General features: G+C 41.7%; 1 protein-coding gene across 1 annotated transcript; it reads right to left on the reverse strand.

Annotated features, from left to right (window-relative positions):
* Window positions 1–8,082: 8,082 nt before the first annotated feature.
* LOC310800815 (fasciculation and elongation protein zeta-2-like) lies at window positions 8,083–19,687 on the reverse strand (the record flags this gene model as incomplete). Its single annotated transcript, XM_083664730.1, has 6 exons — window positions 8,083–8,437; window positions 8,886–9,177; window positions 11,775–11,907; window positions 13,494–13,607; window positions 14,160–14,268; window positions 19,635–19,687. The coding sequence occupies 6 exons, from the start codon at window positions 19,685–19,687 to the stop codon at window positions 8,083–8,085; spliced, it is 1,056 nt and encodes a 351-aa protein (XP_083520856.1).
* Between the last annotated feature and the right edge of the window lie 4,102 nt (window positions 19,688–23,789).

The raw sequence follows: 23,789 nt of genomic DNA on the forward strand, positions 1-23,789 counted from the left end.
ACCTGTCTGTCAGTGTCTGAACTGACTGTGTGTTTCACTGTCTGTCTACCTGACTGACTGATGTCTGTCTGTCACTGACTGACTGACTGTCTGTCTGTCAGACTGTCTACCTGACTGACTGACTGACCGACCGTCTGTCTGTCTAATTGTCTGCCTGACTGTCTCACTGTCTGCCTGTCTATCAGACTGACTGCCTGTCTACCTGACTGTCTGTCTACCTGACTGACCGTCTGTCTGTCTCACTGTCTGCCTGACTCTCTCACTGTCTGCCTGTCTACCTGACTGACTGTCTCACTGTCTGCCTGTCCCACTGTCTGTCAGTGTCTGAACTGACTGTGTGTTTCACTGTCTGCCTGTCTACCTGACTGACTGATGTCTGTCTGCCACTGACTGACTGACTGACTGACTGTCACACTGGATGTTATGTAATTTAGTGTATAGCTTTGTTGCTTTGAATTTGACATTAGGCCAGGCATGACAATCAAGGCCTCTTTTAGGGCTGTGACGTCTGACCCCTTTTGTTTTTGCCCATCCTTAGTCGCCAGCTTTCTGCACCGCCCAGCCACGTCATGGTCTTCGTCACTAGTGTCCGGGCCGGCCTCCTGAAAGGTTCCGCCTGTGTCGTTGGTGTCCGGGCCATCGTCCAGGGTTGCTCCACCCTTCGGCCCTGCCTCCCGGACGCCCTCTACACCTGTTGTACGCCCTCTACACCAACGACACAGGCGGAACCTTTCAGGAGGCCGGCCCGGACACTGGTGACGAAGACCATAACATCCAGTGTGACAGTCAGTCAGTCAGTCAGTCAGTGGCAGACAGACATCAGTCAGTCAGGTAGACAGGCAGACAGTGAAACACACAGTCAGTTCAGACACTGACAGACAGTGGGACAGGCAGACAGTCAGGCAGACAGTGAGACAGTCAGTCAGGTAGACAGGCAGACAGTGAGAGAGTCAGGCAGACAGTGAGACAGACAGACGGTCAGTCAGGTAGACAGACAGTCAGGTAGACAGGCAGTCAGTCTGACAACAGTCAGTCAGGTAGACAGGCAGACAGTGAGACAGTCGAGCAGACAGACAGAAAGTCGGAAAGTAGGATATTGACTGTCTGTCTACCTGTTGAAAGCACATTAATGTAACATACACATCTGTTATAGCTGATATAAGTTTGCAAGCATGGCCACATGGAGAGGACAACATAAAAATGACAAACATAAAACATACCGAAATAACGTTACTCACCTTCATTCCAGAACTGATATTTCAGCCAGGTCCACTTGCTCAGCCCTGCTACAGACAGCTTTGTCTGTGATCCCCGTCTGTCTGTCTGTCTGTCTGTCTGTCTGTCTGTCTGTCTGTCTGTCTGTCTGTCTGCTGCAATATAGGGCTGTTTTTGTGTTGACAATGACAGAATGTTGGCCATGGGTGCCACACACTATCTCCTAATAAAACATATATCAGATGGGGGACCCTGATCAAATATGATCGAATGAGGGTCCATGTGGTCTAATTTGTTTTAGTTTAGGGGACCTTGACATGAAAAAGTTTGAGAACAGTGTATAAAGGCAGAGACTTTATTGATTTTTTTTTTAGCTATGTATTTTTATTTTTTATTTTTTGTAGCCTATTATTTATTTATTTTTATTTATTCATTTATTTTGTATTTATGTATGTATTTATTTATTTATTTATTTTTATATTATTTATTTTTATTTATGGATTAAATATAGCATTGATGCACTACCACCATTTATACTTGAAACTGTCAAATTTTGAATATTCATTGAAGGTAAAAAAAATTAATTTTTAATGAACAATGTAATTATTTTGACCAAATATTTTATACAGAAATGTAAATACTGTATAGCAAAACTCTACTCTGTCTACAACCTTTAAAAATGATTTAGAAACATTTTCCAAATCCATAAAATATACAGTATGAAAAACAAAATGTGTTGGGTGAGTTGAAAACGAGCCTAACTACGCTCAGTGTGGAAGATAGAAAGCATAATTGTTCTTGTAATTCTTTAAATCAAGAGAAAAATAACGAGTATTTTATTTTGAAGGGTGATGTGTATACCAGACCGTGTCAAGAGGCGTAGCCAGATCGTGTCAAGAGGCGTAGCCAGACCGTGTCAAGAGGCGTAGCCAGCTGGCTCTGCGGCGCTGCCTGCCTACGCACAGTAGGAGTGTGTGTGTCTGTGTGTGTGTGTGTGTACCCCCTATGACATCACTGATCAGTCGTGTGTGTGTGTGTGTGTGTGGGCGTGCGTGCGTGTCGGCAAAAAGTTGCTGTCTGGATTCATGAAGTGCTTCAGTTCTCGAGGCCTCAGACAGCAGTGAGGTGGCTTTAGCTCCCTTGCCTTGCCTTTAGCTGCCTACAATTCCACAAAACCACCACTAGATGTCGGCATCGTCCCTCTTAAATTCTCGAGCCACAGCAGACTGCAAAAACGTCATTATTTTTCACATCACCCTCCTTGGCTTGCCGGGAGTCAAACATGTCTGCACATTCGTGCAATTCATCACTCACTTTTTCACCATTTTCAACCAAACATGAAACATCTCATATGGTGTGACAATTGTGTCCCCAGCACTTTTCCACGAAGTTTAAACTTGAGTAAAACTAAGAAAAATAAATGGAATTCTCCTCAACAAAGTAGCTACAGAATGATAACAGTCTATTTGTGAGTCTGCTCTTTTCAAAGTCCAGGCATAGTAGCCTATTTTGAGTCATTTCTGATTGTCCCAGAAATGAAAATCATATGGTGTGACTGATATTTAAATGGTCAATTGTTTGGATACCCCTTGGGATGAGAGGTCCTTTTTCAACTAGGCAGTAGCCTACAGAAAATATCTCAGGAGTAGCCTACATGGAAGGAGTAGCCTACATGTCTCTTGTCTTTTCTTATGTTTCTTCAATAAATACAATCTTTTTGGCACTGCCACTTCAGTTATGTTTCACAGTGTCTTTTGGTGCGATGCTTTTTTACATAAAAATTCTGAAGATCAATTACTTTTTGGTCATTATTACTTGCAAACAGGCCCGTAGCTACCATTGAGGACACCGAGGTCATGACCTCGTTTTTTTTGTTTTTTTTTTAGAAAAATAGCCCCGGTCCCCAGATCTATTCTAGCCTGGGTAAACCCAGCCCCCATGTGACCTGCTCTCAGACAGACCCTGCTCACTAGTCACAAGGTAGTCACTGAGAGCAGGTCACGTGGCGGCTGGGTTTACCCAGGCTAGATCTATTCATCTGTCATTGATGTTTTAATGCAACAGTTGATCGGAAATGCAACAATTTGCTTCCTCTCTGTGTGCTATAGAAGGAAGAGAGATAACTCACAACATTCAGATTTTGCATTGAGGCTAGATTGGGGCTAGACTTTGGGGACAGTTCTATTGAAGTGAATGGGTAAGTAACCCCTGTAAAGTGATGTTTGTGTAGATGGGCCATTGTATTTAATTGAGCAGGATTCTGCCATGTGACCTGTATGCAGAATATAAATTATATTATATGGGGAGACATTTATTTTTTGTATCATTTTAAAGCAACAGCACAGTAAAGAGGATATTAATCTAACATGTCTGTAGTTTTTTTTTATAGATCTAGCCTCTTAATCTTGCTCTCAAAGTGCACCAGATTGAAGCATTTTACTTTAAAATGGACAAAATTTTCTATCTATCTTTCTAAATGACCATGGTATTTCTCAAACCCTGGCTACGGGCCTGCTTGGAAAGCTATGCTACAGTACCATATTGCAATGGGTGTGTTGTTAGCATGCTAGCGTTTAACCACAAGGCACAATGTTATGCAAGGTGGATGAAACTTCATGGTGTGAGACTATCATGTGGTGTGACAGTTTTTTTTGTCACTTCATACTATTTATTAGTCATGTCTTGCATTTTATAACTAATAGCTACATTTCATGTATGTTTTGACCTTTTTAACACTTTTTCCATGTCTATAATCACATGAAAAAAGATTCATACTTACTCCACTCAGGGAAGTCCATACTGCCCTACTCCATTTGTCACACTTAGTGCATGCTTACCTACTCCACTGTCCTATTTAAATGTTAAATGCATATAATGCATGTTATTGTATTGATACATTGTGGTTAGGTGTGGTTCAACATATGGTGTGACAATTATAATATGGCGTGACAGTCAAAATTGGCAATAAAGGTGACAATAAAAAAGTGTTTTAGTGATAAATGGAACACAATGGAAAATAGTGCAAGAGTCACAAGCATTTTGTTAGATTTACAACTCAGTTTGTCAGAATCTTATATATAAATTTGGCAATGTGGACTCTGTCTCTCTGTTTGTTTCTCTGTCTGTTTCAAGAATTTTGTCCGGCCACAGCTATGCCGTTTTTATGTGCGATCGTGCTGAAACTTTCAGGTGGCGTAACGAGCACCCATGCGGGTGACCTGACGGAGCCTGTTTTTTTAATTAGGGCAGACTAATTGCCCTAAGGCTGATTGCCCTAAGGCTGAGGCTATAGTTCAGTCATGATGTCACTGATGAGGCTCACAAGGGAGAGGGAGAGAGGCGGAGAGAGACTGAGGGAGATGGAGAGGGAGAGACTGAGGGAGAGAGAGGGGAAGAGACTGAAGGAGAGAGAGGGAGACATTTCGCACACGCCAATAGGGCAAGCAAGGCCACGCAGCAGGCGAGCTGGGGGCGAGGCCGCGCAGCAGCCGAGCTGCGTATGCGAGCTGCAGGGCCAGCTGTGAGCTGCAGGATGGGCAGCGGCTGAGCTAGCGAGCCTAGGAATCGAGCGTGTGTAGAGATGCCTAGTTATTACTCTAAAATAGCCTATATTTAAACATTTAGGACATGTCGTACCTTGTGTGATAAGAAATTAATACAAAATGTCTCATGAATTTGCATAAGGAAATGCTGGATCTCAAGATAGTAATGATAAAGAGTCGTGATAAAGTGAGGTACTTAAGAAAAACTTTCATGTCACACCATATGACAATTTTAGGGACTGATAAAACAAATTAGTGAAAAAATTCATATTCCTATACCACATATATTTTTGGAAACATAAGAATCCGTATTACACAACTCTATCATTTTTATGTGCACTATATGAAGTAAATAAAAACTACTTTTTTCAGGGCCCTATGCCAACCACCCATATACACATACAGTAGATGCCGCATGACTTGGTGCATCATACGTCAACATCGGCGCCATGTTGGAGGGGCAACCACAGCCACAGGGCAACTCTCAATTTAGCTGCATTCGACTCAATGAGAGATCAAAGAAAGGAGGGGAGAATTGGCCGGCGAGAGAGAGATTTTTCCTCATTTCAGATTCATATTAAAAGGAAACCCTCCGCTTCCACAGAATCATTTCACTTCAGAATGACAGGACCAGCTGACTGTGGCTGTCAGAAAGTGTCATGTCATTCTGATGTGGCATTTCAAAAATAAAAACTCATTTCAGAATGATATTAATAGTGTCATACAATATAAGCAGCACAACCTGATAATCCTAATTTCATTCCTAGAAACAAAGAGACATGAGAGAATGGCTTAAAGGAACACTCCGCCCATTTTCAACCAGCTTTGTATCATTAGAACATCAGTAGTATATCAGAAAACTGTAAACGGTTTTGAAGTCTGTCATTTAATTTGACAGTTATTGAGTGTTAAAGTTAATGTGTTAGAGTTAATGAATAACTCATTAACTCAAATCAACTCTCAATAACTGTCAAACATTCTGTCATTCATCTAGTTTGACAGTTATTGAGAGTTGATTTGAGTTAATGAGTTATTAATTTGAGTTAGTGTGGACCAGTGATGTCACTGGTCCACACTTTAACACTTAATAACTGTCAAATTAAATGACAGACTTCAAAACAGTTTACAGTTTTCTGATATACTACTGATGTTCTAATGATACAAAGCTGGTTGAAAATGGGCAGAGTGTTCCTTTAAGAAGCAAATTATATGATTGCTATTCAGTAAAACAAAACAAAAACGTTTTTTTTAATTGAATGAATCAGCAGATATTTGGAACATTAGAAAATAAAAAATAGACATAATGCTATTAACACCTTGATTGCCAGCGACAAGTGTAGTCGTCAAACACAATCCAGCTGTTCACTGCCAGCGACGAGTTGACTCGTCAAAAAAAAACGATTTTTTTTTTTTGACGGTGGGATGTGCATCGAACCCTTTTACATCTCTTATATAGGTATTGGACGTGTACAACGTGTACAACCCATTCCACCGACCCACTAAGTGGTGACAGTGCTTTCCTGACTAGAGGAAGGCAAGCAAAAAGCAGTGTGACTGAAGCCATTCTCATGAAGGTGGATTGGCGAAGGCGCTTTCATTTCGCGCTGATTGCTGGCGGTGCGGGATTGCAGATTTGCATAGTGGATTGCGGGTGGGACACACTTTGAAACACGCAGCATAAATATGACCAGAATCGCAAAAGCTTCATCAAAGCCCTCAACCAAAACTCCAAGAAGCGAGCGAGTCTAACCAGACTTCCTCAAAGAGCGGCCGCACAGACAGGCTCACACCCGCACAGCAGCAGCAAAGCAAACTGGTGACAAGCGGGGACTGCCCCCTAGTCCGACACCAAATTGGAAACAAATCCCATTCTAAAAGGCTTTTAGAATGGGATTTTCAACCCATTCTTTTTTGTTTCTTTTTCGCTATAATTTAGAGTAATTTAATTTCTATTCAGAAATTTATTTGAGAGGTCGAGAGTATGAGAAAGTGCATTTGCAAAGGTAGGAAAGTGCTTGTGACATGGCGCTGCAGCCAAAAAGAACGCCCACAGGAGGGAGGAGTTGAGCAGAGGGAAGTTTACTGCTGTTATGGAGGAAATTACTGTTCAAAACTATTGTTTAGGTCTTACTGATGCCAAAAATGAATGGTTAAAGTGACTGTTCTATCGAATTTCACAAAAAGCCGTTTATCTCTAAATATTTTTTCTGATGCTGAAACCATGCTGTATTCAACTGCTAATGCTTACATAACTACTAACTCTACAAACTAACTCTTTTAGACAGAGAAAGCACACATTCTATTAGTTCTTTTTAGATGATTGGTGTTCACGAAGTCGTAACAGAAGAGAAACCTCGGCTCTTGTAAAATGAGCCTAGAATCCTCAAAAACCTCCCTGGCAGAAGCTATCTACAGCAAGAAAAAAACGGCTGGCAGTCAATGTGTTAAAGACAAGCCATCCATTAGTGTTTTCCTCTAAATCACAACCTTTTTCAAGGACCCTAGTCCACATTAGGGCTACGGACCTCCATTCGATGTGACTTTTTTCTGTAAAAACCCAAATCTGAAAAGAGTTTATTGTGAGATTATGATTTGCTCCAGAATTCCATGACTATCTGTATTGAAGCAGGGTATCACTTTATCAGAACACATTTGATTGGTTTGTTTTGTATGTCAAATATGACCTTCCAATGGTTTTAGCTTAGGCTATGTGGTCACACGAATCATCCCGTGGCCCCGCTGGGGTCAGATGGAAAAGTCAGTAGGCTACACTCAGTCACTCATGGACGTTTAGTGAGTTTAGTGGAAAAGGGGCAGTAGCTCGGTAGCTAGGTAGCTAGGTAGCTAGGGATAGGAATGTGGAAGAGAGTCTGGATTTGAGGGGTGCGTAGGTGCTATTACTATAGGGGGTTATGTGAGGTGGTGGTGGGGTGCAAGGGGCCATAGCTAGGTAGGGATAGGGAGGTGGGAGAGTGTGTGTGTGTGTGTGTGGGGGGGGGGGGGATGGTCCATAGCTAGGGATAGGAAGGTGGTAGGTAGAGAGTCAGGATTCGAGGGGTGGGTGGTGGGAGTGGCTAGTGGGATGTGGGTGGCGGGAGTGGGCATGCTGCCATAAAGCTGAATGGCCACACCACGGCGCTGTGGGCTTAAAGGTTTGCAGAAACAGTGAAGGCTAAGAAAAATGCACAATATTCCTCAAGGCATTGGACATATATACCTGATAGCATTCAAATGCCCTGCAAGCAGCAGCATCCAGTCTATCCATATGAATATGAGAATGGTGTATAGTCAGAGATTTAGCAAGGAGAGCAAAGCAGCTGTGACCCTAGACGATGTTGAACTCGCAGACGGAGGCCTTTTCCTCATGGCAGCTCTCATCAAACCACTTCTCGTTGGCTGTGCTGGAGAGGACGGTGCAGTTCTGGCCCCGGCCCCCGTCCGGCTGCAGGGTGATCTCCGTCTCCCAGTTCTTGAAGCGCACGGCGGCTCCTGACTGGTCCACCCACTGGCCCTCTGTCACCATGTCATCGACGCCCAGCCAGATGTGCTCCTCAGGGCCCACGCTCTCCCGCACGTAGCTGTAGAGCCGGTCGTTCTCGTACCCGGTCAGAGGCGTGCTCAGGCTGCCCCCCATGGTGATGCAGTCGTTGATGGCTGCGTGGTAGCTCTTGTTTCTTAACCTAGAGAAAATCAAGTACAAAATGAGGGGATCACCCAAGAAATGTGACTCTGTCTGGGGTCCTATGATCACTTACATAGACAAACTGAAAACTTTATAAGAGATCACACTATTTGTGATGCTCACACTATCAATGTCACTACATATTCTTCCTGTTTTGTTACATTGTGGTATGGTGTCAAGAAGGAATGGATGATTTATTTTATTTTTATTTTACTTATTTCTTTATTCTTTGTTTATTTTACTCTATGAAATGTACCTTAATACTGTTTTTTGTATGCCCCAATCTATATAGGACCAGGGGCGGGGAGGGAATGGGGTTAAGGGGAAAAAAGAAAAACCCTTGTAAATGTACTTTAATGAACTCATTGAATGAATAAATACATATTGCAAAGAAAAAAGACTGAATAATCTATTATAGTAAACAAATAACAGTGACATGAAAATACATGTAGATCAAGAAGGAGGATTTTAAAGAATCCTTAAAACTCGAAAGAGTACTGACCGATCCCAGCGTCTTGTCCACGCGGCTCTGTGAGCTACCGGCTACACTCTTTAGCTTCTTCTTCTTCTTGAGCACATCCCACTGCTCCTTCTGTCTGTTCTGCACGGTGATGAGTGCTGAGATGAAGCTGTTCCTCACCTCCTTCTCAAACTCCAGCTCGTCCCTGAGAGCCAGCTGCTGGACCAGCTCCTCCGAGAACCTCAGGATCTCCGTCTCCTCCAGCCGCTCATTCAGCTCTGCAACAGTCATGGTCCTCACCCTTGGCACACGCATAATATTTAATACAATCTCTTTTATTATATATATATATATATATATATATATATATACACACATACATACATATACACACACCGGTATATATATATATATCTATATCTATATCTATATCTATATCTATATATATATATATACAGTATGCTGCATTTGTTTTCATCTCAAAGGCAGGAATGTTTTGTGTCTTCCCTAAAGACATTACTCAATTTCCCTCTTAAAGCCCACACAAACTGTATTTGACTCATTCAAACCAGCATTATGTGCAACTGTTTGTGCCACTTAGTGCCACTAAGAACCTTGGGGTGATCCTTGACAACCAGCTGTCTTGCTCAGCCAACATAGCTGCTACAGCACGCTCCTGTAGGTTCTCTCTCTACAACATCCGCAAAATCCGTCCCTTTCTCACAAGAGAAGCGACTCAACTCCTGGTCCAGTCACTTATCATCTCTTGCCTGGACTACTGCAACGTGCTCCTGGCCGGCCTACCTGCCACCGACATCCGACCGCTTCAGCTCATTCAGAACGCTGCAGCCCGTCTGGTATTCAACCAACCCAAATTCTCTCATGTCAATCCCCTCTTCCAGGAGCTCCACTGGCTTCCCATCTCGGCACGCATCAAATTCAAGACACTGGTACTGGCCTACAGGGCAGTACACCAGTCAGCTCCCCTGTACCTGCAATCTATGGTCAGGTTCCAAACCTCTCAGCGTTCCCTTCGCTCCTCCACCAGTGCAGGACGCCACGCCCCTCCTTCGCTACCCCGATCTCGACTCTTCTCGTCCCTGGCACCTCAACGGTGGAACGAGCTTCCACCTTCGGTCAGGACGGCTGAATCACTGCCGATCCTTCGGAAAAGACTAAAGACACACCTTTTCAGGCTCCATCTGGGCCCTTCTTGATCTAACTTCTTTCTATAAAAAAAAATAAAAAAATACTAACCTAAACTAAACTTGTACCACTGTTCCTTCAGAAAGTTGTAGTTGTCATAGACTGTGTTGCATAGTTGATTGCTCTATTGCTGACAAAAATGTGATATTGTAAGTCGCTTTGGATAAAAGCGTCTGCCAAATGACGTAATGTAATGTAATGTAATGCAATGTAGGAGAGAATTACTACAGTTGGCAAATTGTTATCTCCTCTGCCGACCTGGGGAGAGTTGTAGACTAGCACGTGCTTCCTCCGATACATGTGCAGTCGCCAGCCGCTTCTTTTCACCTGACAGCGACGAGGTTCCCCCGGCAGGACACAGCTTGTGGGAGGATCACGCTATTCCCCCCAGTTCCCCCGGCGAACAGGCACCCCGACCGACCAGAAGAGGCACTAGTGCAACGTCTAGGACACGTAAGGGTTAATGCACAACGAGGTGTCCATTATCAGAAATTATTGGACGACGTGACGTGGAGGCGTGAACCGTCCGAGGCGAAGCCGAGGTCCAATCGCGAGGTCCCTCTTATAACCCGCTTATACCATGGTCACTTGCCAAAGAAACACAACAAGACCATTCATTTATATGTTCATGCATTTTGCAATCAAAATCTAGTTTTCATAACCTTGGATATGAGTTGAGAACCGGCGAGACAAAATAATCCCCTCGATTGCTCAAGATTATCATTGGAGAAAATGGCCGATTAGTGCCTGCACCTGGCAGAATTTCTAGACCATAAACTAACTACCGGTAATAATTTTGCCAATGTCTAAGAATGCAAAGCCATGTAACTGGCTGGTTAAACTCACATTCCAGGGAATTACGTTAACGTCTGCGGGTCTTATAAGATGTAAGTGGCGCGTGCCGCGCTCGGAGTAGAAAACCATCTGAAGCTTTCTATGTTGGAGTCCAGGTATGTTTTGTACAAGGACGTCTCTCAGTGTGTTGCTGTTAACTGCCCATTTTGTTGTTTTCTTTTTGTTGATCTTGTCTTTTTCCTCTTCGACTTGATTTGTATCAGTGATAGAGGCAGCGCGCGCTCTTGCAAAGTGCCTGGCTGGCTTTCTGCAAAGTCATAAACAGAGCTGGTTTGACAGTTGACAGCTGAGAGCCGGCTTCTGTCAGCTGACATTACAACATCTCAGAAAACGACAGATTTCTAAATAGCTATTATTTTAATAAACTGAGCACACAGGGGTAATCTAAATAGTTACTTTGACCAACTCAATTTTTTTCTTAACTTATAAAAAGTGCCATATTAACCCTTAACGGTGGTATAGAGCTCAAATGGCTCTGTCGAGACCATGGCGCATTGATATGAATGGTGAACAGACCATTTGCCTGGAACTACTTAGCTAGGTGTACATTATCACAAATTAATGGACACCCTGCAGCCAATCAGAATCGAGTATTCACCCAGACCATGGTATAAATACCTTTAATCCGGCTTCCCACCCGCAGACAAGGCCAATTGTGACTGTATGGATGCCCGACCAAGCCGGAGGTAACGCGGGGGCTCGAACCCGCGACCCTCGTGTTGGTAGGCAGGGAATGTAGCGCTGCACTACCCGCACACCCAGACAATCTAATTGATTACACACAGACCATCAGCCCTGTTCATTGGACACTCACTGTCCTCGTAGCAGTTGCTGGTGCTGGAGTGCCGGATGTCCAGTGAGAGCATGGACAGGTCCGACCGAGACGGGTTCTGCTGCGCCTCCATGTCAAGAGAGTCCTGCATCATCTCCTCGATCTCCTCGATAACCTGCAGCAACACACAGTATAACATTGAGGGTCAATTCATGAATTAACTCAGCAATTCCAATTTAACTGAGGAACTGGAATTGGAAAAAAATTACAGGAAACAGAATTGGAAATTAATTGGAATTTCAGTTTCTTTTCTCCATTCTGAGATTACACATAGTGTTATACTATATATTATCAATAGTGAATATCATAAAATGTTAAAGGTTCCTCATAGGCGATACTTGATGTATGACACGTAACCGTAATACAGAAATTATGATTGAATGCATTTATTTTGTTTAACTGTCTTTAATTTGAGTCATGATTAGTTGGATTTATAATGTTTAGCACAGTGGTTCTCAAACTCATGTCAACGACCCTTAAACTGACACAAATTAGACCACAGACCCCCATTTGATCATAATTGTCCCAGGGTCCCCCATTTTTGCTTTGAGATGTTTACTACTGAAAGTGTACCAGCCGCTCCCTACACGCGCACAACGCACTGAGCGTAGGGCACCAAGTGTCGCCCTAGGGCATCATCCAGAGCAGGAATACCACAGTCAAACAGGCAGTGTGTGGTGGATGCCCCGCAGTTTGGTAATGCCCCTTCTAAAATTAACTCTCCACACGGCCAGTTTAGCATTCACTGTTTTGAACTGGCCACGGTGCCCCCTTAAAAGAAAGTTGTGGGATCTCCTTGTTAACTACATGCGACGCAGTAAACAAACTCACGTTTCCATCGGTCACATCTGTACACGTGTGAGATTCCTCCCACTCCCGCAAATATGTAACGTAGCCTACGTAAATACAGTGTTGTGTAGTGGAAGCCATCATCTTGCTCTATAATGATCAGAACGGGTGTTGTTCAGAAAGGGAGATAAACAGGGGACTTTTCAGTCCATCTTGCAACACACTATTTTTGTAGTTAAGCTACTTCTCTGCATAGGGCAGATACAAAATAAAGCACCTCTGCTTGTAACATGAAATAATTCAGGCATCTCAAGTAAAACATAACAAAATTACTATTGGTCTCACTCTGTCCCTCTCTTTTTACAGTCTGACACACACACACACACACACACACACACACACACACACACACACACACACACACACACACACAATACATAATACATAATACATAATACATAATACATAATATATATATATATATACTATACATACATATAATTTGTGAGTTTTTCTTGGGACGGGGTGGGGGCACAATGAAAACATTTACGCTTAGGGCACCCAAATGGCCAGCAGTGGCGCTGCCCATGACTAAAATAGTCATACATTGGGTTACTTATGGATGGAATTATAGTGAAAATAAACGATTCTCCTTTTTGCTGGGGAGCCCATGGAACCCGGAGCCCACTTTGAGAACCACTGGTAGCGAGTCGAGTCAAATTCAATTTTGTTACTCTTGTCATTCCAATTCAATTGTAAATTCTGTTTCCTTACAGCTGGGTGACATTTCAATTCCAAGATTTGAATTTGAATTTACTATGCATTCTCAATTCAGTTCATGAATGGCCCGAAACCCTGATCAACCAAACCCAGTGAACGTCAGCCCAGTCAATGAATGTGTCTGAAACTTACCTGCTCTGCTGTGAAGAGCGGCTCCTCGCTGAGGCAGGAGACGATGGAGTGCATGTCCAGCTGCTCCCTCAGCCCCTCCTCGTCCAACAGCTCCGTGGCTCCATCACTCGCTCTCTGCCAAAGAGGATGGGGGGGATTGAATGAAAACCGTGAAGATAGCACAATGAATATTTGAGATTTGTGGGATGAACTGAAAGGGCAGGAGAGGAGGGCTTGGATAGGAGGGGTAAATTAAAACATATACAGTATATAACTAGGGGTGTCAAAAATAATCAATTATAAGATGCATCGCGATGAGGACGTGCACGATTCTGCATCGATTCACAAATGTCAAAAATCGATAATAAAAAAAAATAAAAAAAATATATATATAATGGAAGTACATGCATTTGTTTATTTTAATTATGGATCATAATACAATGCAATTCCAAATGCACTTTTATTTTAAAAGTAGCCACACAGTGAGAAAAAATAAAGTGAGAAAAAATAAATCATGTATTGCGGAAAAAAGTGATGCATCGATTTAAGATGCATCGAGATGCATCGATAATCGTAATCAAATCGAATCGTAGCCCTCTGAATCGTAATCGAATCGAATCGTGAGGCCAGTGAAGATTCACAGCCCTATATATGAGGCATGGAAGGGAGGGGTGTAGTCCAACGCACCGGATTCTCTTCCAGGTTGAACATGAGGATGTGGAGGGAGCGTGTTCGAGACTGTTTCCAGTCCACCGCCATCATCTTCCCATAGTTGTCCGTTAAGGCGTTCCAGATTCTGTGGGGGAAAGAAAGAACACAACTCATGTCTTTTCCAACTTCTGATACCTGAATCTGAATACATAAATGTCCTGCTTTTAATAACAACATTTCAGTCAAGGCATATCCACAGAAATATCCCAATCAGATGAAGCCATTCTGATCAGTAGGTGAAAAGTATGACACACTTCCATAATCCACAGCCCTGTGGATAAAGCCACTGCTGCACTAACCTATTTTAGAGGACATTATTGTTTTAAACATCTGCTTATTGGTATTTTATAACAGACAGTAAGCAGTGTTATATAAATATGACAAAAACAGTGGAGAATTTGCACACACACGCACACACACGCACACGCACGCACGCACACACACACACACACACACACACACACACACACACACACACACACACACACACACACACACAACACACACACACACACACACACACACACACACACACACAGAACCCTGTTTGTGGTGACTGCACTGCATGACAGTGTGTGCTGTGCCCTGCAAGAGGAGAAACCGCCATCTTGAGTTCTGAAATGCGTGTTTCAACATTCCGAGTCCGACCGAGTGATCCTTTGTATCGACATTAAAGGAAGACGTTCACATATTTCTGTACGTTTTGGTTACATAGTTTACAACCATTTTAACATAAGGCGCTTTCACACAGATCGCGCAATATTGCAGTTCAGAAGGCCCGCAAAGCCGGCAGCCTCGCCACAGAAATTGCTTTCACACAGAGCCAAGTAGCACCGCCACATTCCCGTCCTGGGGTGTGCTTTCAGGTGACAGCCACCACTCCCGGATTGAAAGGCGAGCGGAGGCATTTAAACCCAGATCCTCCTAGCCCAAATGAATATTTTCATAGGTTAGTATAGCCTAGGCTACTGTATGATGAACAAATTCATTCAACAACCAAACATCGCCGATGTACGCCAGCCAACAACGTGCAGCTGTGGTCGTTAAGGATCAAAGTGATAAAACAGGAAAGTGTTGTCCACAGGCAGCATGGTAACAAGGCTTTCAATATTCATCTGATCGACTTTATGGATCACAGATGCACCATCATGTAGCCTATTAGGTACAAGCCTAATTCTTATCTTTTGGTTCCAGTTTTTTGTAAGGTGACCTTGGGTGTCTTGAAAGGCGCCTCCAAATAAAATGTATTATTATTATTATTTATCATCTTTGGCATGCGAAAAGAAAACACGACATTTCTGATCGGGAGGAGAGATGTGAAACATCGATTTAAAGAGTTACAGCTTAGCTTTTAGGTGATAGCTCAAACTCAATGTACTTCGGTGATATTTTAATTCCGTTTTACACAAGGTGCAACTACTGCTCTTGACTTGTCCACTGTGCCATTTGGGTGTTATTTAAAGTAAAACGAGCCATTTAGAAGCACATTGCTGTCTTTGTCTTCCATGCCTCCACAGGCAGAAGACAGGAAACGGCTGCGAACGGCTTGACTACAAGTACAGGTGCGACGAAGGGACAAAATAGCGGCATGCGATTAACGCAATTAAAAAAAAATAAGAAAAAATTCTCTGGTAAGAACTTTGTGGAGTGGTGTGACATCAACCACCTCCAGCTCAACATCAGAAGGACCACCAAGGAGATGGTGGTGGACTACCGGCCAAGTAAAGCAAGCATCACATGCTAGCTTGTCGGGAAGGGGGCTAAATACCGCTCCAAATTTAGGGTCAATTTTGGCAAGGGAAAAACAGACATGGCCATTTTCAAAGGGGTCCCTTGACCTCTCACCTCAAGAGATCTGAATGAGAATGGGTTCTATGGGTACCATTTAAAAAACGACATGCAACGCAGCTAGACTTAGCCAGAGCCGTGTATATAGAAGAGACGCAACATCTCCATTCACTCCAATGGACCAGTTTCTTACTCTCAAGAGTTCCAGGAAGTAAGGTCCTGGATTAAGCAGCACTGTCGAGTTGCAGCAAAATGGACAGTTTGTGTTGTACTTTGATAAAAAAATTATTAATTTTTTTATCAAATTGTACATGATCAGCTTTATTTTAGCATTCAGAAGTAGCGCGAGACCCCTTCCTGGCTGTTCATTGGCTAATGAATCACGCATTTTGGTCCTCCGCTGACCACTCTCTCTCTAGAGCAGTGTTTCTCAACTTGTGGGTCGGGACCCACAAGTGGGTCGCGGGGCCGTTTTGAGTGGGTCACGGATGTGTGCATATGAAAAAAAAGTTCTACTCATTGAGGATGCTGGCGTCCGCAGCCGAAATTACTTTCTTTCAGAGGCTGTAGCGGGCTTATTTTTAATCTTCCTAACCATGACTCTGGGATTGTCTATTGTGTATGTCTGTTTGTACGTTGTTGTATCCTAGGATATCTGGCCAATATCCTGTCTGTTATATGTGGGCACCCGGGCCCCCTATCATAAGCTTTAAATAGCTTCTTTGGGGTGACCCTTTCATGCATCCAATTACTGTAAATATATGTATGCAGCATGTACTGTATTCCATGTTATGATGTGTGAAATAAACTAAACTAAACTAAAGAGAAAGAGTGAAGGTACTGGTACCATATGAAACTAGAAGACCCTAAGCCTAAGTCATCCATTGGTACCAACATGCCATGCTAGCTTGTTGTGAAGGGAGCTAAATTAAGCTACAAAGTTAGCTACTAAATTCTGAAAATTGGGTCGCGACTTGATGACTAAGGAAAACTGTGAGTCGTGAGGCTAGATCAGTTGAGAACCACTGCTCTAGACTCTCTAGCTAGACTGGACAGAGAGCAGCCAAAGATCCCACAGAACAGGAGCGGAGAGCAGACAGACCTCTCACTCTGCAGCAGATTCCAAAACCAAAGATTGCACAGCGACCAAAGATTGCGCAGCGAGAAGAGCTCTCACTCTGTCACAGTTTCCCAAACCTACAAATCACTCACTTTTTTAACAACTTAATACACTAAAAACTTAAACTAGTAAATTTAAAGACAGCACAGTAACATCATTGCTGATCTCTCACACGCACGCACGCACGCACGCACGCACGCACGCACGCACACACACACACACACACACACACACACACACACACACACACACACACACACACAAAATCGCTAAGCCCCACCCCCATACATTCTGTAACTATCGTTCCATTTATAGACTTAATTCTCATATACCTGCAGAATGACACATTTCTTTAACTGCCATTTATTTACAGCAGCCACAAACGGATCAAGCCAAGCCTGATCCTCAAATCAAAAGGGATTTGACCTAAGAAACTTATTGTAGCGAATCAGTGTTACACATACAGTGGTGAGCAATGGAAGTGTCTCGACTACAGATAGGAACTGATGTGGGGGAGTGTTACTGGGGGGAACACTATGCTTGTGGGAGACTTCCAGGGGAGACTGAGCATGCGGGGGCAGTCTCCGGATACCGCCTAGAGAGAAGCAGCTAGCTATGAGCGTGACAACCGCCAAGAGTTGGAAATATGAATAACTGTGAATAAAGACCCCTGTACCAGCAAGAAGCCTCTGCCTCTTCAATACCAGGAACGCTACATTATATTTATACAGTAAAAAGTAGAACAAAGCTTACAATACAATACCAAAGCATAAACAATGAATCAACTAGGCCTACAATGTGTTTTAAGAGTATGTCTACACACAACATCCAACTGGGAAGATAACATGTCAAAGTAGCTTTTTGTGAAGTACACCATCATCTCCAACCAACACTGATCCAGCAGAGGAACAGAACAACCATGTCATTTGGAAACAAAGCGATGATCAGTTGTGTGGGCTCACCCTCACTGTTAGTTGGCTATTGTTTGTTTGTCACCTAGTTAGTACTTGTCCATGCATCTTCAGGAGACTCAGAAAAGTGAACCCACCTGATTTATTCAAAGTTCTTGGAGTTCTTGGTCCTTCACCTTACTTCTTCACTGTACAGTTCTTTCAGATGGGAAACTCTGGTTGGCTGGATTTACCGCTACACTCATGCTGATGACATAGGCAGCAGTGTCTGGTCTGCTCCAATCACTGGTGCATGTGTCTGTTGCACAATCGTTGAGCCACACCTACCAGCAGTAATGAAGCCAGAGATTGTCTATTCTGAAGATGAAACGCTCAATAGTAAGTAAATATCAGACATGGGAGACACTTTGATCCAAGTCTCAAAGTCACAACTAATTGGGTCCAAAAGTCCCAAGTCATTTTGTTTTGGGCAAGTCAAGTTGAGTCCTTAGTTAAGGCAAGTCAAGTCACTTTTCCCCCCCGCCCAATATAGTGCAGTCTTACCTTCCTTAGTAGCTGTCTAATAGTGATATTATTGGCCAATTTATCTAACTGTTCAAAAAGTATGACAATTAATATAATTTGTATTATAATTAAATAAATGTAATCAAACAAAAGTCAAATAACTTTGTACTTGGTAACATAAGTGCCTTCTCCTTGAAAGGAAAAAAACATTCAGTGAGAGGAGTGTGATTGACAGCCAGTCATCCAATCATAACAATGCTCTAAGGAGGAGCATGAGTGAGTCATCCAATCATGACAATGTTATTTCCAGCTTGCGCTCAGATATCGGATAACTTTACACAGACAAGGATGACAGTCTTAATATTTAAATTGAGCAAACAGGGATGTTTCCATTTTGACAAAACATCCACCACAGATTTTTTTTGTGATAGTGTTAAGTTTGTTTTTTGTGATACATAAACATAGGACACAACAAAGAACTATAGAAACAATAGTGGGTCCTCCTGGTCCAGACTGGAACTCCACTCCTGCTGCTCAGCGGGGACGTCTAATTTAATAACCAACGGCTGCTGGATGTCTGGAGGCAAGGCTTCTCTGTGCAGCTTCTGGACTTTAGACATTTTCATTTTCATACAGCGACAGGAACGTTTCCTCCTGAACTATTTACTGACAAACGTAATCTCCAATAGCTTCACAGCTAAACTGACGTGAGCATTCAGCTGAGAGGAGCGTCTTCTTCCCAACATGTCGCATTACCGCCAACTACTGGATTAAATCTGAATAAACTCTATTTGATGTCCTTTTCCCCAGGGCCATTCCCCATACTACTGTATAACTCTACTTTTCAAAATGTTTGCGAGAGCAATAGCATACTTATTTGGTCCTCGCGTCACCAGGCTCTGGTACCCATTAGGTACTACAGGCAGGATGACCCGCCCGTCGGTCCTGATCCTGATGTGTTCCAGTCCGCAGTGTTTTCGTTCCCCCATAGAAATGCAGCAGTAGGCAGCCTAACCTCGCCAGTCGCTACGAGTTAGAGAAAAAATAAGAAGCATGGACATAGGCTACCAAACAAAGTATTAGAAACTTGCCGGATCCATTACATCTTTGAAGCACTTTGGTTCCTACGTTCCGCCCAGGAAGACCCGCGTCTTCCGGTGGATCTTGCGCTTTGTGTGCATCAATGTTTTCGTTCCCCCATTTTACTGTTCTGACTAGTGAGAACAGACGAGTTGGCTTCCGCAATTTTCAAATGCTTCCGCCATACCTGCATTCGCCGGATGTAGATGAGACAGTCTGTTTTAAGAGACTAGTTTTGACCGGAACTGAATTCTCTGTCAAGTGATTTACACAAAAACATCAATCATTTTTGTTTTGAATGACTATTCAGAGAGGAAGTCTTCAGTTTGGCCAGTTTTATTGGAAGAGCTTCGAAACTGAGAATGGAGAAGTTGTTTATCTGAAGCTGAATCAAGTAAAGTTTTGTTTTGAGTGCAAAATCACATCAATGTGTCTCAATACACTTTCCAATAAACAACAGAACGATCAAAATAATCAGTTAAAAGACAATGAACTGTGAATAATGAATAATACAATGAACATAACAAAAACACAGTTGAATAGAGGAAAATATTCAATCCAGGGTAGGATAGAGTAAGAGAAAGGACATAAAGCTAGGTTAATTAACTATCTAAAAAAATCAACAATACTGTCTCAATTCATGTACATTTTTATGGTTAGTTTTAAATTAATTAGTTTTAAATTAATTACACACTGTGTGTGTGTGTGTGTGTGTGTGTGTGTGTGTGTGTGTGTGTGTGTGTGTGTGTGTAGGGCTGGGTATCGCCACTGACTTCCCGATACGATTCCGATACACAAGGTCCCAAGCCGATTCAATATCGATATTTTAGTTACAATACCAGTTTTGCTTTGATAATGGAAGAGATTCTCAAAGAACTAATGCTGTAAATTGTACAAGGAACCCTCTAACCTGGTGCATTATTAAAAAATATTAATATTTACATTAAGAATTAACCATAAAGCAAGCAGTTACATCATGTAATTCTTTTTTATTTAAACATGACAACATAGTCATTCAACATCTTATCTTTCTTTATAGTCTTCTGTCTCTTTCTTTACAGTCTTCTGTGAGAAGCCAAACAAATTTAGATTTCCACTATACAACAGAATCATTGAACAGCAGCATGTTGTAAACAGTGTTTCATAAAGTATAAATGCTTTGTAAATAAAATCAAATACAGCTCATGAACATTTCCAGTTCACAAACATTATAGTGCAAACAGATTTGAGGTCTGTACATCTGGCTCATGGTGCATGCACAATGCACATGTAGCCTACACTTTTTATGTTTTTGTTTTAACTACAAACATAAATAAACGTCAACTTGAAACTATGTTTTAACTACCACACACAGCCTATAATATTATAGCCTATGTTTATATATATATATATATATATATATATATATATATATATATATATATATATATATATATATATATATATATATATATATATATATTTTTTTTTTTTTGCATTTTAAAATATCGATACTGGGATTTATGTATCGATACTTGTTCCTTCACATGAATATCGATTCAATATCGATATATCAATTTTTTTAACCCAGCCCTAATTCAGTATATATATATATACACACACACACACACACACACACACACACACACACACACACACACACACACACACACACACACACACACACACACACACACACACACACAGTGTGTTTGTGTCTCTAATTAGGATGGTAATGGTTTCCCACATGTTGTTGTGGTGACAGAAAACATGAGGGTGTTTTCAGCTGTGAGCAGTATCTCCATTCTTTATACAAGTGCTTCTCTAATTGTTTGAGAGTTTTTGACCGTGGTTACACCATGTCTTTTCAAAGCGATTCCACCCACGCGCGTCATTTAAATGTTTAATTTGAGTTTGGATGTGTGGATGGATTTATTTTGTCCCCACTCATTACTTCCTGGAAAAATGGCATTTGGTGCATTTGAGCATGGGAGGTGTGCTTGAAGGTGGCCACAATACTCCCTGTGAAATCCAAACACAATGTGAACCAGGTAACCAGGTCATTCTGTGCCATGGCCAGTGTTGGGCAAGTTACTTTCAAAATGTAATATACTACATATTACTAGTCACTTTCATTGTAAAGTAATAAGTTACTTTACAATATTACTGTCTGTGTAGAGTAACTTGTTACTTATTACACTACTTTTGGATTACTTTCACCAAAACAACAGCAGCAGCAGAATGACATCGCCGCCCCGGGACCATCCTGAAAAATAATGTCAACCGTCTTGAAGTCAGTGTAAACAATCCAAGATTCTAAATGTTATTATTTTCCTTTGTTATTGTCATCTATAGTGGCTATTTGCATAAAAACACAGTTTGATTAGGAAATGATTGTATCTTTTTTTAAATATGTGCTTGGATTTAATAAAATGTAACTCAACTTGTAACTTGAGTTACTTGACAAAGTAACTGGTATAATATTACTGAAATCCTATAAGTAATAAGTTATATTACTGAGTTACTGGTAAAAGTAATATATTACATGTAATATGTTACTTTTGTAATGAGTTACCCCCAACACTGATGGCCAGTGTTGGGCAAGTTACTTTCAAAATGTAATATACTACATATTACTAGTCACTTTCAATTTGAAAGTAATAAGTTACTTTACAATATTACTGTCTGTGTAGAGTAACTTGTTACTTATTACACTACTTTTGGATTACTTTCACCAAAACAACAGCGGCAGCTGAACGACATCGCCGCCCCGGAACCATCCCGAAAAATAATTTCAACCGTCTTGAAGTCAGTGTAAACGATCAAAAATTCAAAATGTTATCATTTCCTTTGTTATTGTCATATATAGTGGTTATTTGCATAAAAACACACGGTTTGATTAGGAAATGATTTTATTTAAATATGTGCTTTGATTTTTTTTTTAAATCGATTTGTAACTTGAGTTACTTGACAAAGTAACTGGTATAATATTACTGAAATCCTATTGGTAATAAGTTATATTACTGAGTTACTGCTAAAAGTAATATATTACATGTAATATGTTACTTTTGTAATGACTTACCCCCAACACTGGCTATGGCACAGTAAGAAATGTAGGCCTATTTACTGTAGGCTATATCTCCTTACCCCTTTAAGGGGAGATATATATACTGTATATAACTGAACCTTGCCCTTCAATTTAACCTCCGGAGAAGCTCCTGCAAACAGAGACCAAAGCAGAGGATGAGAAGTCCACAGAATGGTTCATTAAAAAGAACAATTGCACCGCAGGCTAGAAATAGCACTACATTATCAAGGCAAAAGTCCATGGACCAAATAACTGATGAGCTGTTTTCATCCAGACGACAGCTCTGCTGTGATGATAAGAGTTCAGTCAGTTTCCAGCACAAGCAAGAAGAGAGCTATGATGAGAATGAGCACTTTATAGCTCCATATCTAAATGAGAACAAAACAGTGAAGGATGTTGAACCAGAACGAAAATAACATCCAACCACGACTGCTGTATTAAAACAGAAAACCAGAGAAGAAACACTGATTTCAAAACTTGAGAATACATTGTCTTCATAAGAAAGGTTATATTAATAATGTATTTTGTCTGACTCTTATATCTCCGTCAAAATGCTGGCATTTGGATAAAATGTCCTTGCAAGTCAAGAGACCGTTATAAATGAACTCTAAATAAATCTATGCTTCAAAAAAAAGTCAAACCGTGTTGATTTTTGTCTCTGCAAACATACATAATTACCATGTTGCACCATAGAACTGTATGTCTACAATAGAAAAGCGTGAACGGTTTTATTGTCTATACTCTAGGGAGGGCAGTGCTTCTCAAATGGGGGTCCGGGGACCCCCAGGGGTCCTTGAGGGGGTTCCAGGGGTCCCCAGTCAAAAGGGGGGTCATTTATTTTCACTATAATTCCATTCATAAGTAACACAATGACTATTTTGGTCATGGGTTTTATACACTTTCTGTAATAAAACATCTAAAAGCATCAATCTTATTATCATATGGGGGACCGTGGGACAAAATCCTATCAAATGGGGGTCTGTGGTCTAATTTTTCTCACTTTAGGGGTCCTTCATGTGAAACAATTTGAGAACCACTGCTCTAGGGTTATGTCTACAATACACTCAAGTGTAATTCTCTGTTGACACACTAGATGGTGCCATCATACAGCTAGCATACAGGGCCATGAATTAAAG

Source organism: Poromitra crassiceps (genome assembly GCF_964638095.1).
Source record: "Poromitra crassiceps genome assembly, contig: HAP1_SCAFFOLD_89, whole genome shotgun sequence".
Taxonomy (NCBI): Eukaryota; Metazoa; Chordata; class Actinopteri; order Beryciformes; family Melamphaidae; genus Poromitra; species Poromitra crassiceps.